Source organism: Triturus cristatus, chromosome 3_2, assembly GCF_964204655.1.
Source record: "Triturus cristatus chromosome 3_2, aTriCri1.1, whole genome shotgun sequence".
NCBI lineage: Eukaryota > Metazoa > Chordata > Amphibia > Caudata > Salamandridae > Triturus > Triturus cristatus.
The window spans coordinates 207,201,177-207,219,702 of record NC_140584.1 but is presented as its reverse complement, the minus strand read 5'-3'; the positions used below and the strand labels follow the sequence as shown (position 1 = coordinate 207,219,702).

General features: G+C 43.6%; 1 protein-coding gene and 1 long non-coding RNA gene across 2 annotated transcripts in view; one reads left to right on the top strand and one right to left on the bottom strand.

Moving 5' to 3' along the window:
• Nucleotides 1-14,930, bottom strand: part of LOC146857037 (uncharacterized) — a 68,439-nt gene extending 53,509 nt beyond the window's left edge. Inside the window, exon 1 of the long non-coding RNA XR_014979842.1 lies at nt 14,635-14,930. This is a non-coding gene — a long non-coding RNA (uncharacterized LOC146857037). The remainder of the gene's footprint in view (nt 1-14,634) is intronic.
• Nucleotides 14,676-18,526, top strand: part of DARS1 (aspartyl-tRNA synthetase 1) — a 416,054-nt gene continuing 412,203 nt past the window's right edge. The window contains exon 1 of the mRNA XM_085647532.1: nt 14,676-14,845. Within this exon, the coding sequence (XP_085503658.1) occupies nt 14,823-14,845 (23 nt within the window). The 5' untranslated portion in view covers nt 14,676-14,822. The remainder of the gene's footprint in view (nt 14,846-18,526) is intronic.

Here is an 18,526-nt window from a genome sequence, read left to right as displayed (position 1 = left end):
CATTTCGTTTCCTATGCTCTTTAAATGTTTTTCCGTTAGACCTAGCAATTTGGCAAATGCCCGGTGGAGCTACCTGATAGCTATAGAGGAGATGGGCTGTGGACTTCCCCCTCGGCCCTCACCTACCCAGCCAGGCCTTGGGCAGACTTTCCCTTCGTCTCTCTGTCGTATCTCCCTACTATCCCTTTACCCTACCCCCTTACCCTTCTTCGCTACTTTGACCTCGCCTTAAATGATCTTTAAAAGTATTTCTTGCAACTGATGTAACCTGTAACTGATGTAATTTTGTAACATTGTGGAACCTCATGTAAAGCGCTCTGATACCTTTGGGTCTAGCCAGCGCTATATAAAACTCATCAAATAAATAAATAAAAATAAATAAATAAAATAATTCAATACTGCTTAGGTTGAAGTACCCTGGGGTACACTTAAAAGCCGTCTCAAAAAGCTATTTTCAACTACTTGTAATTCCTCAAGAGCTATGTATCCCTGGATTTCAGTGCCATAGGACACCTTAGTGATACACTTGGCCCGGTATATCTCCAATCGGTCTCTTTGCCAATCTCGAGGCAAAGTTACAAATGGCGGCATTGGCCCCGGATAGTTCACCTTTATTTCTGCTTTTTAAGGGCCCCCAATTCATATTATCATCCAACAGAATCCCCAGGTAGGAAAACACATCTGTCTGAGGGACTGGAACAGATCCAACCTGGAAAGGATAACAGTTCTTCTGGTGACTCAATCTTGAGTCTAAAGTCTCATTTTGTGCCATGAACACCGTGGTTTCGATTAAATTCTGTCCTGGGTGTGGTTCAGATCAGTGATGCTTCAAACCGTCAGGTCAGGCCTCGACTTCTTCATCTTCTGATGCTTTGGAAACTTCGCGTTGAGCAGGACCTGGAGAATTAGAGGATGCTGACCCACCTCTTCCTCTGCTCATCTCACTCTTTTTGTATGTTAAGCATGCATTCAGTTTGGTAAGCCTGCACATTTAACAGTGCTGTTGGTAATGAGAATGGCCTGCTAAGGGCCTTTCCGACGCACTTACAACCACAACTTATGAACAGACTTTTACGTGTGAAGCCAGTCTCCAGAGCTCTAATCATGGCATGGATCAGATCTCACAGATGGTGTTGCCAAGCTGACCTGGTGAGAGATAGAATGCACCACATCAGCAAGTCCCTTGTGATATTCAAGAACTATGTCATTGTTAATATTTACAAGTGCAGCTGCAGGAACAGAAGAAATTCACATGTCTCTTCCCATCAGTGTCTCGTGGGGTGAGAGTCCTGTCATCCTGAATGGAGTGCTCTGAATGCTCATGAGTACCAGTAGGAGTGTGTTTGGCCATTTGAGAGACATGGAGACACATACTTTTTCTAACTTAGCTTTGACCATCCCATTTACCTCTCTATCACTCCTGATGCTTCTGGTCTGTAATTGTGGTGGAATCTCTGGTTAATGCTCAGTAGCAGCACCACTTTGTTCTTAAAGTGAACTCCTTGATCTGAATTGAGATAAATCAGAAATCAGAACCTCACCATTAACCCCTGCAAAAGGAGATTGGCCACAGTTAAGCTGTCACATCTCCTAGTGGAATATGCCTCAACCCATCTGGAAACTAAACATGCAATGACTAATATTTACTTCAGCTTGTAATAACCAGGCATCTTCAGGAAATCGATCTGGAATCTACTGCGAAGGCTGTCTGACTTTGCAATGTTCCTGCATTCATTTTTTGGAACATGATACACCTCTTGCACAAACTTACAGCCATAATACGGAAATGAGAGTTGTGCCAATAATGTTTGAAGGTCTGCACCAACCCATCTCGACTAACATCGATCGAGCCATGCATATATGAGACTATAGCAGGCAACATGGAATCAAGCAGAATGAGGTTTCCCTAGTTTGAAACCCAAATGTCACTGGAATCCTTTCCACATCCTGTTTTCACTTTTTCACTTTCTGGAGCCTCATGCTCTAATTCTCTTCACTCATTAAAGGTCTGTAAATTGTTCAACAACATTTACCTCACTCCATGATTCATCTGAGTGAAATGTGCTGGACCCAACAGCGCATTATCTGGCGATCTCGTCTGCCTATCTGTTGCATGCAGTAGCAAAATCATCAACACTCCTGTGGACAGTACCCTTCTTGACTGGTATTTACTTTGAAAACTGGAGTCAATTCAACAAATTCATAATGTATAGGTTGTTGCGAATGAGGAAGCAGAGGAAGTCAGAAACACTTTCTGTGACCACAACTGTTCGAAGTCATGGACAACACTAAATCCATATTGGTAAATAGTAGCTCTCAGCCCGTCAGATGCACAGCTTTCCCTTGTCAGAGGTATCAGTACGACAACATGTGTGGAGGTTACATGGCACAAGTAGGATGCTTTCACAAAACCATGTGTAGTACAGAGAGCGTACATAGCTCCTAAAACACTGTGTCTGTCTCTCAAGAACCATCAACAAATAATTTGTGATCAGATTCTAAAAGGAGTACATCAAGAATGCCTGGTCTCGCTTTCATAGTGGGGGACCACTACATTGAGCAGGTGGACCATAACAACACCCTCACTCTGCTGTATGCTTTAACTGACTGATGCAATTGCTTTGAGACAACCATAAAGTGAAGGATCAAGTGTGGCTGGGAAATAGACCGCCAGTTGCTTCGCCTCACCATGTGTCTGCATCAAAATAGACAGCAAATACCCATCATGTTCAAGGCAAAATACCACAAACTGCTTGCTGTAGTCTGGCATTCCAAGAGTGGGTGCGCTGCAGAGGAAATGTATGAGCCTATTAAACATTACCATGCTTTCTTCATCCATTGATACCAGGTCAATGACAAAATTGTGAGTGAACCTCTTTTGGGGTTTCTCGACAATGGAAAAAATGGAACTCCACTGACAACAGTAGCCCACTGTTCCCAGGAATGCTCTTGCTTCTTTCTGTTTGGGGGTATATTTAATCTTCAGAACTGTTGAAATGCGCTCATCTAAGACTCTCCTTGCTCTTTCAATCTGATATCCCAGATACCTGACTTCATTCTGGTAACAGTGCAATTTGTCAGGGGGTTGAGCAGGGCATCTTTTATTGCTGATGCCAAAAGCAGATCATCAATGTACTTTACCAATGTCGAACTGCAGGGCAACTGTAGGGTCTCTAAATGTTTCTTCCGTATATGATTAAAGTATGACGGACTTCCTGTTATACCCTTGAGGAGCTCAACACCACAGAAGAGTCTCATATTGAAATCTGAATGCAAAGAGATACTGGCTTTCTACATGGAGGTGAATGGTGAAGTATGGCAGACACAAGTAAATGACCGATAACCATTCAGCTTCTGGGATAATTTGGTAAAGGAGTACAGCAGGAATTGGTGTTACTGGAGAACATGGCACAACTATTTTGTTAATTTTACTAAGGTACTGCACTGTTCGCCACTTCTTATTATTAGATTTCTGCATAGTCAAAATCAGAGGGTTGCATGGACTCCCAATGACTTCCTTCAGAGTGTCCTATCATGCTTTCAGTGAATGGGGTTATATCAGCTATTGTTTCTGGTGAGAGCTTGCATGAGGGTGTCCAGGAGAAGACTGCATCTGTTCTTAAGGTAATCTTGAGAGGTGTGCCATCTTTGATCAGGCCAAATTCTTTCCCACTAAAATCCCACACTTCCTCTTTCACTGGTTGCTTTAAATCAGGGGTAGATCTTCATAGGTGAGTACAGGGTTCAGCCTAAGTGCATGTTCTTAGGATTTTAATTTGAATTCTGAGTTTGCAAAGCAGGTCCCTTCCCAGTAGGTTCACAGGACTGGAATCACAAATTACAAACTGGGGATTATCTCAGTTTAAACCTATTTTCTTTGGAACTGGGACTGAAACTTTATTTGCACACTCCTGATTTGTGATGCCTACAACCTGGATTTCTCTTCGTGAGTGGGATAGGTTCATGACCTTGACTATCCTGACAGTCGAACAGGTGGCTCTGTTATCGATAAAAAATAATACTGGTGTTCATTCACTTCACCTTCCAGATATGTTCCGCTCTAATCCACGCATGCAAACCTCTTCCGCCCTCTAGCACCATCATCAGGACTGATCAAGTACGACAGGACTCTCGAACATCATGGGGATCTGGAACATGTGATCCGTAAATGGGTTCTGAGGGACTGGTAGTTAGAACCTCTACTCGACATTACTGCCTGTATCATGGGAACCTGAGGCATACTTGGCCTGTTTTTCTGATTGATCGTAGGAGGTTTAGGCATCAGCAATACTCCCTCCTGTGACATGGCATTCTGTGCACCCTATAAGGATTGCAGCTACATTCCCTTTTCCAGTGTTTGACCTCGACACAGATGTGGCAAGGGGTAACTTTCTTCAAAGCACCAATATTTGTATCATCAATATTCTCTTACCACTCCCTTGCAGGACTACTTTCCCTCCTTGAACATACACTATAACAAATCCCTGCATGCTTGCACATGTACTGCCTGCATTATCCAAAGCTGAATCTTTTATTACTGAACCTCTTGCACTACCTTTCTGTGCCAACTCGGTCTGTTTAATCATGAATCTCTCTTTCAATCTCCTCTTTTTCGCCTCTAAAGGGTCACTACAATAGTTTGCATATTGTAAAAGTTCATTAAGAGGCTTTGACTGACAACACATCACATTCTGCTGTATCTAAGAGCTAATCCAGATGCAAACCAAAGACAAAAGATTAAGTGAACTGTCCCATATTCTCATCAAGCGGGTCATCCATTCCAGTATTCCCGATACAATTGCATCAATTGCTCAAAGAAAGCATGCACTGATTCCTTCAGCCCTTGTGTTGTCCTGAAAATTTTGGGCCAATTCCCCTCTTTCTGAGGGACCTTTGTTTTTAAATGTGCAATGACTGCATTATACGTGCCCTTTACTACAGGAGAGGTGACATTATGTTTGGTACCCTCAGAAGCTTCTGTGTCAGCCAGTCCGTAACTCACTTACACTCAGTGCACAGATCTTTCGGGACCACTACTTTAACTAACATGTCCAGATCTTTCTATAAAACCTTTCGAATTTTCAAAATTTGCTCTTCTTGGGTGTATCATTTATCTGTGATCTCTCTCAGCTTTGGGAGACTGTTTATGAAATGGAAAATGTCCGTGGGAGTCCATGAGATATGCATATATGCTCCGCCCTGCACATCTTTAAAGAGATAATGTCTTGTTGCTACCTCAGTGGTTTCACCCTTCTGGCCCTCTGTCTCCTTTTTTCATTTCACCTTCAACTTCTGTTTCTTGGACCAATACTCTCTGAACTTTTCTAAATCACTCCATTCTCTGATACACTCTACTGATTCCTTAACATAGGTTTTCTGTCATCACAGCTTCATTGTCTTTCAAATCCTTGTCTTTTATGGTCATTTTGAAATTCTTTCAGAACTTCTTTCTTTGGGACAAATCAAATGTGCATTCATCTGCCGACATTCCATCTTAGCATACACCTCACGCGCTACTTTCACAGCCTCCATGCTCATATACAGCAATTACTCCTAACCATAGTGTCTCAGAAATTCTAGATCCATGATTCCCTTCACGATCTCCTCAAATTCTGTTTTCAACTAAATGACATTTAAACTCTGTGGGACATTTTCGCCAGGTGGGAGTAAAGGTTCAAGACTTACAGCTGCTGCAGCCCCTTCAATGGTATCAGTGGGTCCTGCTTCAAGAATCCCATGTGGTAAGGGAACGCTTCAGCCAACTGGAGTCTGCGGAATACTTGACGTTGCCTGAACTTGTCAGATGCAAATAACCATGGACGTCAGGGGAAGACTTCTGCTGGTCAACGACTGAGTTGTGCCATGGCAATTGGGGTATGGGGGAAACTTTGGACCAATGAGGTCTGGGACACACTGGTGTCTTTATAGCTTGGGGGTGCACTCGCCTCTGAAAAGGAGTGTACCATTGTTACTCCTTCTGGGAATTTTGGGGGGGGTTTGCCCTGTGGGTGGGACTAAGTTGTACGACGATGGTCTTGATCATAACTGGTCATCTAGTAAATCATCTTTATCGCTCGCAGTTCCTGCGTCATTCTCCTCTTTCCTTTAGGTGGGGAATTTCTATTTTTCTGGGGCCTCACTGGCTATTGTAGGGCAAGTACCCACTGCCGCAAATAAGCTGTTGTGTCAGGTCTTTTGCCTCTCATCATCCTGAATATCCACCCATGTATAGAGTTGATTTCTGGTTTGAATCTTATACCTTTCACGCCTCTTGTAATTCTCTACCTGTTCCAAGAGGTTCAATGCCTCACACTGTGTGGGTCCGGGCTGTGGTTAATGTCATACATCCTCTTTCTCAGATTTTCAAGTTTCACAATATAGAAAGTACTCCATAATAGAGGTTGCAAAACCTATACCTTCTGGGCATACTGATGCCATCATTTGAGCCATACACTCGTGTATAATGCTTTCCTTGCTGCCATCTCCCTAGCAAGTGCTCCCTCTGTGGTAATCTCTCCTCCTTGGTCAAAGACTTGACATTTTCAAACAGAGATTCCACATATTGACTCAATCAACAACAAACACTTGAGTCGCTCCAATCCTCACGCAAGCCTCTCTCGCATTCGATCCAATCACAAAGAGGCTAATACTACCGGTCTTTGAATTCCAGGGCAAGCAGGGCAAATGTCAACCTATCACAGCGCAGCTCTCAACACCAACCGACCTCTTCCAACACTGCACCTTGTGATGCAATCAGCACAGCTAAATTTCAATGAACAAAGCTCAATAAACTTTTCTAAACTACTATTGTCTGCTTCTCCTAAATTGAAAAGAAAATTTCCGTTAGAAGATACAGATAGTGCTTTCACAGCACTTGCAATCACTCAGCAGCAGACTCTCTACCTGGGGGTGCCCACCTTTAACCGATATGTTCACTCCCGTGCACCTAGGAATAAACAAACATCGATCCAGTTTAATACATTTGCACACAGTGATAGTAAATCCCTATTTTGATGCGACTAATAGCTCTTCTTCCCAGCACACACCTCAATCCTAGCAGACAACCCTAAAAACACAACTAGATTTCGAGATCACAGATTTAAATGGGCCCTACCAACTTTAACCACAACTTTGTATTGTGAATACATTAAGTGCCCGGACAGATGCGAAATCACACAATGCATGCCCTCAAAACTTGAACAAAAACATCAACAAGACAAATATTGCAGTCCCTACAAGTCCACAAATTAAAGCCACATAATACATGAACTCAGATTCCAAACACTGCATGACACCACACTACAAATCCCAACATGCACAACTTTGGTTTGCGCTAATCCACACTTTTACGCCTGCACAATGCTTTTCCATTTTGATACTCATAAAGCCGTTTTGGGAACCTCAGGACATCTGCCACATCTCCCCAAGGTCGTGGGGATTAGGGATGCTAAATGGGTCAAAGTCAATTTGAATCTCAGATCAATTTATGGACTGGTTCAAGAATTACCAGATGGTCCAGTCGGAATCATCAACTCTGCTACCATATTTGACAAACCCCACTTTATGTTGCCCGAAAGCTCATCTTGATGGATCGGGAGCAGTATAATTCCTAAATGGACTTTGGTCCACCCCACTGGATCCATCTCAATTTAAGTAGTCAATGGTGCCAATTTCAAGTGGCAGAAATGTAGAACATGTGATCCTACAAGAAATGACAGCTAATGAAGTCTCAATCTTAAAGGGTTTAATTTAAGAATTTTGTCAAACAGCACTTAACTCAATGTAGTCACAATACATTACTCAATACATCAGAGTGCAAAGCTCAGCTAAAGTACATAATTAATCAAGAACTCTGTAAGTTTAGATCATAAAAATACAGAGTACAAAATAGGAAAGAATTTCAGCATAGATTCACTCAGGTAAAGTGCCATGGAAACTAATTGGATAGAGGATTTGTATTATCTTAAAATTAAGAGCTCAGCCATTCCTCTCCTTGTTTCAGAAGAGAGCCTGGACGTGTTCCCATACCTATATAATATTCCAGACAAGTGCTTGCGGATTGATATCTTGCGCTTGAGGGTGGGAATTGACCGTGGGTTGCGCATTAAGGGATTAAAAACAGAGGCTGTTAAGAACAGTAGTCAGTGCTCCTGTAGGAGAGGGAGGAAATATTCAGTGGGTCATTTATTGTTGGATTGCATATTCTTCATTGAGGCAAGGAAAAAGATCCTTCAGTCTGTGTTTAAAAAATACTGGATTCACTAGGGATGCAGGGTTAGAGCTGAATTACAGTCTTAGATTCCAAGATGTAGCTGCCGCTGTTGGTCAATATTTGTGTAAAATCATAAAGTCTCAACTGGCATTACCTTCCCCATAGGGTTTAAGATCTACTTCTGTACGGATGTACACTCAGCAAGGTGAAGTTAATTAAATTAGTGGATCCCTAAATAGGAAATTGTGAAAAGCTGCTATGAATATTGCACTTCAGAATCCTGATTGGGGTAAACGTACGGCTTGATATTGTTTAAATGCACATTGCACTTTAAAATGCATTTGGGGCAGAATTAATAGTTCTTATATTGGTTATTTTTATATTATTGTTAGTGAAAGGTTTTAAAGGTACGTGAGACTTGGACCGTAGATTGTATTGGGTCAGGGTAGGGAAATGTTTATGTTTATATACTTGAAATGGTATAATCTACAAGTAGTCTCGAGCTTACCTAACTCCACATAAGCTAGATAGAATGTTCCCTCAGACGCAACACTGCTGCCCGAGATGTCTATTAGAAGGGGCAGACCTAATTCACATGTTGTGGACTTGTCCGAAAGTGCAAGGGTATTGGGACACAGTTAGGGACATAACAGGGGCAGCCGCACACCTGGAAATACTGAATACTGCAGAGGAATGTGTTCTGGGCCTGCACAAACAAGTGGCTAAACATAAGGTACAATATTGCTTTATAGACCTGGTGCTTATCTTAGCTGTTCGGGCCCTCACTAAGCGATGGAAATCACGAATGCCCCCGACTATATTGACTTGGCATGCGGAGCTGTCGCATTGGGGCAATGCTGAAAGTGCTGCACTGCGCAGAGAGGAACTTAGGGGCTTGCGCAAGACACCAATAGCACTGGAATGGGATGTGATGCTTGAGGCCTTGAAGTCAACTGAAATTGCCCAGGAACACAGTTGAGTCAGGTATCGGAATGAAAGTTAAGAAACCCCCACTTGGCATATGGAACAGGGAAAGGGTGGTATCACAATGTAATATGTCATCTTGTATGGGCCTGAAATGGTTAGAAAAACACTGTTAATTATGCTTACGGTGCATATGAGACCGGGGAGTTGTGGGAGGGGGGAGTTGAAGTTGGGTGTATAGAATTCATAATAACAAGTATAGTCAGGAAATGCGACAGCTACAAGACCTCGGAAGACTCAAAGACATTTGAAGTGACACGAGAATCCTTGACACTGTAATTGACAGGGATATACCGAGGTGATAAATGTATATGCCTGTGGCAAATGTAAGGACTAGATATGATTTGTGAAATGTAGTTGTAATATATGTGAAACAAGAGAAGAAAACAATAAAAAAAGTTTCCAAAAAAAGTATATTCTACAAGTAGTCGTGTAGAAGGATACAGTCATGCACTGTTGTTTAGTTTACGAAAACTGTGTTCTTTTTTACGCTTGTTTCTTTTATGAATCAGAAATGTGTGTAATATTTCTATAAAAATATATTTCTTAAAAATAAATTACTTTTGACAATAGGGATTCACCTTTCAAATTAGGTGGACAGAGTCTCTCTCTACTTCAAGGAGTCACACTCATATATAGGGTTCTAAACAAAAGATGAAATGCATTCAATACATAAGTAATTGGTTCACAGGCTCTAAACCAAAGAGAAACATTTACAACTAAATACATTCAACAGGGTTTTCATTATTCTGCTACATAGCGCTTCTCATGAGCAACATCTGCACATGGAACAGTGAAGTTACATTGTATGTGATTCTGCCTGGGACAGCTTGGTTAAGCCTTGAAAGTGTATACTTTATTCCGGACAGTCTATGAAAGTCTTCGTTCTTCTCCGCAGGATACATTAAATGTTTATTTTAATGAGACATGAAAATACAATTCTATTCCTGTGGGACAATGAAACACCACAGTAAATATGCAGTCTGATGCCTTGTTTGCCTTAAGTTAACTAGAGTAAGGATCTTCATTACTGCAAATCATTACATTCAGCAAAACAGCTGTATCATGGGGGATGTGGTAAGTCCATGTCACAGCTGAGAAAGAGGCCTGTCTTCTATAACTTACAACACTAACCAGTCCTGGCTTTGTAGTCAAGACCACTTTACGTTCAAGAAAGTAGATTAATGACCTTGAAAAATGTTAACACTATTTCTAAGTCACTCCATAGCAAACAAGTATCAGCAAAGCCTATAGGTCTCATTTGAGGGAGAGATATTGATTTTGGCAATTGAGTAAGGGTGGTGAACTGGAGGGAGCATAGGGGTGAGAGCAGGACAGTTATAAAAAAGGGCTATGAAGCAGTTTGCGCTGGGTGTGACATAGCACCTTTTTTCCCTTTTGTCTGTTGGAAGGATGGGAGAAGAAACAAGGATCAGGCAGGTGGGGGTATAAGAAACAGTGATGGAGGTGGGTGGGGGAGAAGAAACAGGGACATTAGATGAACAAGGGACAGGGTGGATGAGGGGGGAAAGAAGCAACATGGACGGGGAAGGGAAAAGAAGCAACATGGGCGGGGGAAGAAGCAAAATGGACGAGGCGGGGGAGGGAATAGAAGCAACATGAATGGGGAGAGGAAAAAGCAACATGGATGGGGCAGAGGAGGGAAAAGGAGGAACAGTAGTGTATTTCTTACAACTAAAAGCGCAAAAGTGTGTTAAGGAGACAGTCAAAACTCCATAATCCGTAAAAGCATATGAGACTGGATCAGGCAGGAAGGAAACGTGGGAGGAAGAACATAAAGAAATGTGTTTAAAAAGGTAACGACAAATCAGGTACATAAATGTATGTTTAACCATTAGCGAAAACAACAACAGTAATGTAAAAACTAAATTAAGACAAATGAAAGTGTAAAGTAAATAGTCAATTACAAAAAAAAGATAAAACTCAGTATGCGGGTGTGTTGTGCACTCTCAAGGACAATTTTAAGATAAAGAAAAAAGAAGCTACCACAAAAGAAGCAGTGAAAGGACACAAATAATTGGCCACACTCCATGGTATGATTGAGCGACCAAAAAAAAAGTGATACCGGCAAGCGATCACCATATATGTAGGAAAGTAGGATCTGCTTTGATGGTTACCCCCACTTTTTTCTTGATATAATGCTGTCTCTGACTAGTTTGACTGGGATCCTTCTAATCAAGACCCCAGTCTCTGTGCTTTCTCCGTTAAATTGGTTTGGTAAGTACCTAGGTACATCCCACATTGGACACTGGTGTACACTTACCAGTCTCTAGTATATGGTACTAAGGTACCCAGGGCACAGGTACACCAGGGGTCCCCCATAGGCTGAAGCATGCATTATGCCACCCATGGGAGACCACTTAATTTGCAACTACAGGCCTGCCATTGCAGCCTGTGTAAGCTGATGCTAGCACCACCTACGAAGGCTATAGGGTTTCCCTATATCGAGGGTCACTACACTTAAAACCTATAAGGCAGGCCTTACAATCCTGAAGGCAGGGTGCTTGGTTCTAAGTGGGAGGGTGCCTCTGCATGAGCAGGACACCCCTGCTGCCCATGGAGTCCATTCTCCTGGGTTTTAAGTGAGACAGCCATATGACATATAGAGGGGCACCGCGTCATTATGTGATGACCATCTCAAAACTGGCTGTAACGAATCTGATCATGTTTGGTATCAATCATGTTAGAATCATACCTCCACACAGTAAACAGTGTGGGGGGTATGATTCCAAGCACTGTAAAGCTCCTCTGGGAGGCTCTCAGTGCGCCTGGTACCAGTCTTTAAGACCCGGACAGCAAGCTAGGGCTGCTGCCAGCCAGAGACAAGTTTCTGCCCTCCTGCTGCTGAGCGAAACTCAGGCAGGGGAAGGCAGAACAATAGGTATCCTGTCACAGGGAGGTGTGACCACCTCCCAGACAGGGTTTAGTGTATTAAGACAGAGTGGGGGTGCCTGCCAGTGCCACATAGTATGCGTTCAGGGCTCACCTGGTGCCCTCCATGCATAGTCCAGTTAAGGGGGCGGTGGGCTCCCACTCTGTTGCAAACCTGTACAAAGGACAGGGGAGTATCCTTCCCCTTGTCCAGCCCCTCCTTAGATAGGGACCCCTGTATCGTCCCAACCCTTTCCTTAGGGTATTTAAGGGCTTACCTGAGGGTGGGTCCCTAGATTCGTCGTGGGACAAGAAACATTTCTGACACCACTTCTTCTTCAACCATCTGGGAACTCTGCATTTCGCTGGACTTCGCTCTGGATAACAAGGCTGCAACCAGGAAGACTCCTGCTGCTGCTGATTTAGTCGTTCTGCTCACCTGCTGCAATGTCCGTGCCTGTGCACCATACAGGAACGTTCCAAGGCCTGTGGGTATCCAAGACACCTGAAGGAATCTCCCTTGAAGTGAAGGAGTCACTTCCCTGCATCTGCAGGCACCGCAACTAAGCTGACAGGTCTGCTGATCCTGGGCTCCCAAGGACTACGAAAGGCTCAGCAACACAGGCGGTGGTTCTTCTCGTCCCTTGAGGCCTGCCCTGTGCTCTCACCAAGTTTGAGGCCAGTATCTCTTGCCGGAGCCTCAGAAACCGAACCCTGTGCTCTGTGTCGACTTGCAGCTACAAAGGCTTGTTTGCTTCCTTCCACCAAGATCTTCGGTCTCCTAGTAGCCCCAACCTCAAGCATCTCCAGTGACCAAGATCTTCATCCTCACCGCATCACTTGCATCATGGGCTTGCATCTTAGGTGAGCTGCTGGAGGTCCTCTCGCGGCTTCAGTGCCTTCGGCCTGTGAGTCCTCTTGAGGGTCATCTTTTAATTCTTAGTGCTCCCCTGATTGCTCAGGGCTTGCCCTGACTCCGCTGCTTGTGGTGAGTCTCCCAGACCGTGCTGGTCCCGACATTGCACCTTCTTCAACTTCCACGTTGGTTGCAGTTGCCAAGGCTTGTTGGTGCTCCCGCCAGACACCGACCCCTCAACTATCAACAGCCGATGTGGGACAGCTCTTATCCAGCTTCTGGTCATCCTCAGTGTCCCCTGGTCCGCACAGCTCCAGTTTCAAGGTCACTGTCAGCTTCCCGACAACACTCGACATTGGTGGGCCTTCATCTTCCGTGCCTCTTGGTCACTCCTGAGTGGCATTGACTCTGTCCCCTCTGCTTGCAGGTTCTTCACATCTTGAATCCACCTTTACGTTCTACTGGACACTTTCACCTTCTCCAGCAGTGGCATCTTCCTGAAGTCCTCCATTGGGTTCAACAGCGGTTTCCGACGCCACTTCACACATATGCACCCGGCTTCCCTGGTGTAGGTATCCTGGTTCCTAGAGTATCCACATGTGGGGTGGCTCTCCAACCTTCTGTCTTCCAGAGGGTTTCTTCAGGGTCCACTGGGAAGGGTCCTTCTTCTTTAAAATTGTAACCGTGACTTAGCCATTGACTTGCATTGATCCTGCGGTCATGTTCCCACTCTGCACACAGCTCTGTGGGGCTCCTGGTTACTTACCTTGGGTCCCAAGCACTTCTACGTTTTCAGGGTATAGTCTTGACTCGAGTAGTGGTTCGCATAACACTATTTTAGTATATGGTTTGGTCTCCCCCTGGTGACCACTGTGTATCACGTGCTACTTACCTGTTTCTATTAAAAACGATTGTGTGCTTTGTGTATATCTCCAGCTAGGTGTTAGTAAGTGTCTTATAATAAATACCTATTTTTATAAATACATTGTGTGGTTCTTTTTCACTTAATCTATACCTATACGATTATGGTCTGGTAAAACAAGCTGCTTTACAGTCCTTCTGGACTAAGCCTGAAGGCTGCTCTCCACAGTAACCACTTATAGAGCTTTCTAATGTTGTCTAAGACCATTAATATCATCATAAGAGTTGTCTGGATTGGAGCAAGGTGTCCGCTTACATAAGAGTACACCATATACCAAGCCAGCTTCTCACAATATAGAAACAGACAAATGAGAGTGGCAAATAAGCCAACCAATGGTAAGCAATGGGTGGACTGTATGCAAAAGGTCTCACAGAAAAAGTGCATGCGCTCTCTAGGTGAGACCTAAAACGAAGTAATTTCTGAAGCCCCTCCTCTTTTCTGCTAGTGATAAAGTATGCTTTTTAAAGTGTCACGCATAAAGATTGAAATGTCACAGATAGGTACACTAAAAATCTGGAAATGTTAGATAGAGAAGTAAATGAAAACTTGCCAGCTATGTATGGAGAAATCCTGTCCCAACTTCTCCTTGCCACCGAAATGGTGCACTGATTGAATCTATGGTACACTCAAGCCACAAATTGTGCTTTCGCTGCAGTGTTTCCAAATATATAATTCAATAATAAAGCGCTAGTGACATAGCCAAGACCGTAGGAATAAAAATATTTGGCCTCCCCACATTGCACACCTGTCGCCCCGCCACGTGCTTACGCGCTGCTCCGCTAGTTTCATTCTGGTAGGAACCTTGTACTGCGCGGCTGCAGTTCCGGGGGTGGGATTTGAGCGCTGCACTCCACTGTACGCCACTCAACCCGTCCCCTTTCCTGCACGTTACCAGCCGGCAGGACGCGTCCTTCTTCCTCCTTCCGTGCTAGCCTCCGGGAAACCCGTCTTCAAGCATGACCAAGGGAGACAGCGCAGGGTGAGCGATGCGGGGGTCCGGAAGGGAGAGGGGCAAAGAAAGTCAACGGGGCAGGTTTAATTCTGCTTTTACAAGTGAACGGGGTAGGCAGTGGGCACTGCAGTCAGAGTGAGATAACCTCCACGTGACTTGTAAAAAAAAAAAATACAGAGAAACGTGTGGGCTGGACAGCTGATGCAATTGTGCCTGTCTTCGGACTTTACTAGAGTGCGAGGCGGCTGATGCAATCTACTGTTAAGAGGCAACACCGTATAACGTGTATTCTATTTCCATACCCGCTTTTATAGGGCTTTACATAGGGACTAAATGCATTTCATGGGAGAGTTGTAAATACTTGTCAGCTGATGCAATCGGCGATCATTAAAAATCGGTGCTACATGCAGTGTACTCTGTAACTGTGAACGAGCTCTCCTCTCGGACAATATGCATTTCTGAGTGGAGATGCGAGCACTGGGCAGTTAATGTAATTGCGATTATTAACTGTTAATTTTATGTGTACACTTTATACCTTTTAAGCGGCTGTTCATTGATTCAGTGCCTTTCAGCGGAGAGATACGAGTTCTGGGCTGTAGATGCATTCTGTCGTGGAGCAGATATTCATAGGCTATTCTATGCCAAAATAAATGCTAAATGATCCTTTGTCATGTGTCATATCTTCATCCAGCCCTGGCTTTATATGCAAAACAATACCCACCTTGTTAAGCGCAAGGCTGTGCACCATATCAGAAACACTACCTGTGTTACCTCTGGAAGGTAACAGGTTATTTAGTTTCCAAATAGGAAGCCTATAATATTGTCCAACCCCAGTACAGGGAGTTAGACTTGATAGGCCAGTCCTTTCATCCTCCACACAACAAGTCATTAATAACAAAGATTTGGGTCTTCCATACCCCTTCCGTCATTATACACAGACTGACAACATTTGTCAAACTTAATCTGTGAAGGACCATCCTTTCTCTTTCTTATGGCAGACCCTTTGACAAGACTTTGGAACCACTGGTTCAGTATTATCAGAGGGATATTCTTCAGGACCTAGACAAGTCAAGGTAACATTATTAATTTAAACAGAACTACTCTTGGATTTCGCTAGCCAGGGAGAAAGATTAAGAGTTCATGTCAGGCCGGGTTCCAACACCATATTAGTTTCGAGATATTGGAAACAGAGGCGTCCAATTGGAAGGGAGTTTTGCCACTTCATTATTGCGTTGTTGCCTTTAGGTGGAACCTTAAGGACTTAGCCCAGTTGACTTTAAGCCCTACAGTTTCTTAATATAGATTCAAGATCTGACCTGACTGATGGGGTTTAGTGAAAAATAATAACATGTCATCTGCTTATAGCGCAATCCTGTCCTCTGCATGTCACTCCAAAAGCCAACCTCACATTTGTGCGTCACATCTAATCAGTCAGGCTAGGGGCTCTATAACTAGGGCAAAAAGGAGTGGGGTCAGTGGACAGCCCTGTCTGGTTCTCTGGAATATCTTGAACAGGGCTGAAACCCACTGTCAGTCTGCCCAATTTAGAGCTGGGTGGACAAACAATATGTCAACAATAGAGCCTACTCCGGCTCTGTTGCAGACATACTCTGATGATACGACGAAGTATGGACCATTGGAGGTAGCCATCTGACCATCTGCACAATGTACTGTGAGTGATCGGATAGCTTTTTCTGCTGTACATCACCTCCAGGTAAAACATGGCGGATAGAGACAGTAAAATAAAAAAAAGACCCCCTTACATGGGAGTTTGGGAGTTTTCTCTTCAGCTTTGGGAGTTGGTTTATGAAAAATGTAAAACTTTGAAAAAGCTTAATAATCAGCCATCTTATTTGATATAACCATCTGCCAAACTTTTCCAATATTGACAGGAGCTGCAGTGATAGCAGTTCCTGCCAATGGATAGAGATGTCTGTGCGGCTGACAGACCTCTCTAAATTTGGTGGACGTGATGTCAGTCAGGGTGATGGAGTACAATACTCTGTCACCCTGACGGTGACTAACCTATCCGCCAAACTCTAGATCAGTCTGTAAAAGCCTTAAATTGCAAATGGCCGTGGTTGTCTGAAGATATGATGCACAAGGTCACTGAGCAGGTCAATGGTTCTATGCCAGTTTGAAAACATTGATGTTTGTTGCATGTTTGTGTGTTGTCTTCTATATACAGAGTGTCTTCCAAGCATACTCGGTTTCCAGGGTCTCTGTCATGCCCAAAGAGGGGAATTTAGGCTCCACAAACTGCATGTCAGAGCTATCGAAGTGTGGTGCCTGTAATGATTGTGGGATCTCCGTCTTGTGCTTATCTGTGGAGAGCCATATTGTGTCTTCTCAGTGCTTCTCTGTGTGCAAAGCTCAGTACAGTAAAATAAACTGCAGGTATGAAACAAAGCTGGCTGCCCATGAAGAGACTTTGGCCCTGCCAAGCAGCTTTTTGTTGTGCCTACCAGATCTTCAGTCGGCTAAGAGTTCTTTTGTACCTATCAAGTGGATGCATTAATCTTAAGTGTCTTTTATGCACCAATGATGTGCTTGTCCAAATGATCTTTGTTGTGCCAAACACAGGTGCTGTGTACTGCCTGCATGGTGACCATTTAGAAGAGTTACATTTTTTGTTGGACCGGTCTGGGTAGAGTGTCCTGTTCATGTGCCTGCCCAGCGAATTCAAATTGTTCCTGTGACCGGAGATATTTATTGATTTCATACAGCACAGAATAAGCCATAGCTTTTTAATGCCTTAGGTGCCTAGTTCTTCCCAAGACTTCCCACACCATGCTGAGCCCTTTTTTGATATTTGAGGAAGTTTGCACCTAAGCCTTTGTAACTTTTTTTCAAAAAAAGATATCCGGAAATATTTTTCCCACATGTTGGGGATAGTAAGGGTAGCCTTGGTTTGCGGATCCTGCAGAGGGAATTGAGAAAATAGCTGAAAACTGCTATTTTTTGTTCTTTGCAAGAAAGAATGCATTTTATTTTCCAAAAATGGTGTCGGCAGAAGAAAACCTACTAACCCCAGACATTTTTGAAAACTACGCACCAGAAAAAGGGTATGGTGGTGCAGCTTTCATGGATCCCATTACATTTTCTTACCCAGAATGCCCTGCAAATATCAAACTTGGGTTGAATTTTCTCATGTTTCTGTGAGAGATATTTCCCTAATCAATGTGGAATAATGTGTGTCATCAGTTGGCCTATCGCACTAGACGGGAATCTAGCGAAGCCAATACAGCCTCACTCTATCTTCACATTGTTTCAGTTTTGCTCAGTTCCTATCACATCCATTAGGCTCTCCCACTCATGCGTGGGAATGCAGGATGTTAGGACTTTCATGTTAATATGTCACATTCATGTAGGGAAATTGCATTTTTGTTTCATACTTCCATACCAACATTTTCATGGCATTCTGCATATGAAAGCGTGCCGAGAACCTCACACGTTGAATACATGTTGAATTCCTCTCAGGCTCTAGTTTTTAGAAATATCCAGGGTTGGTAAGATTACCTCATTGTCTGCTGACCCCGAGCCTGAACTCTGCATCCATCACTATAAAAAGTGAGAGGAAACGTGGTGCTTTTAGGCATAGTTTTCACATTTACAGAGGATTCAAGGTAGAACAACTCCACAGAATCCACAAAACCAAAGGCTTCCGGATGTCACTACTTTTCAGGAATCCCAGGGCTGCTTGGGTTT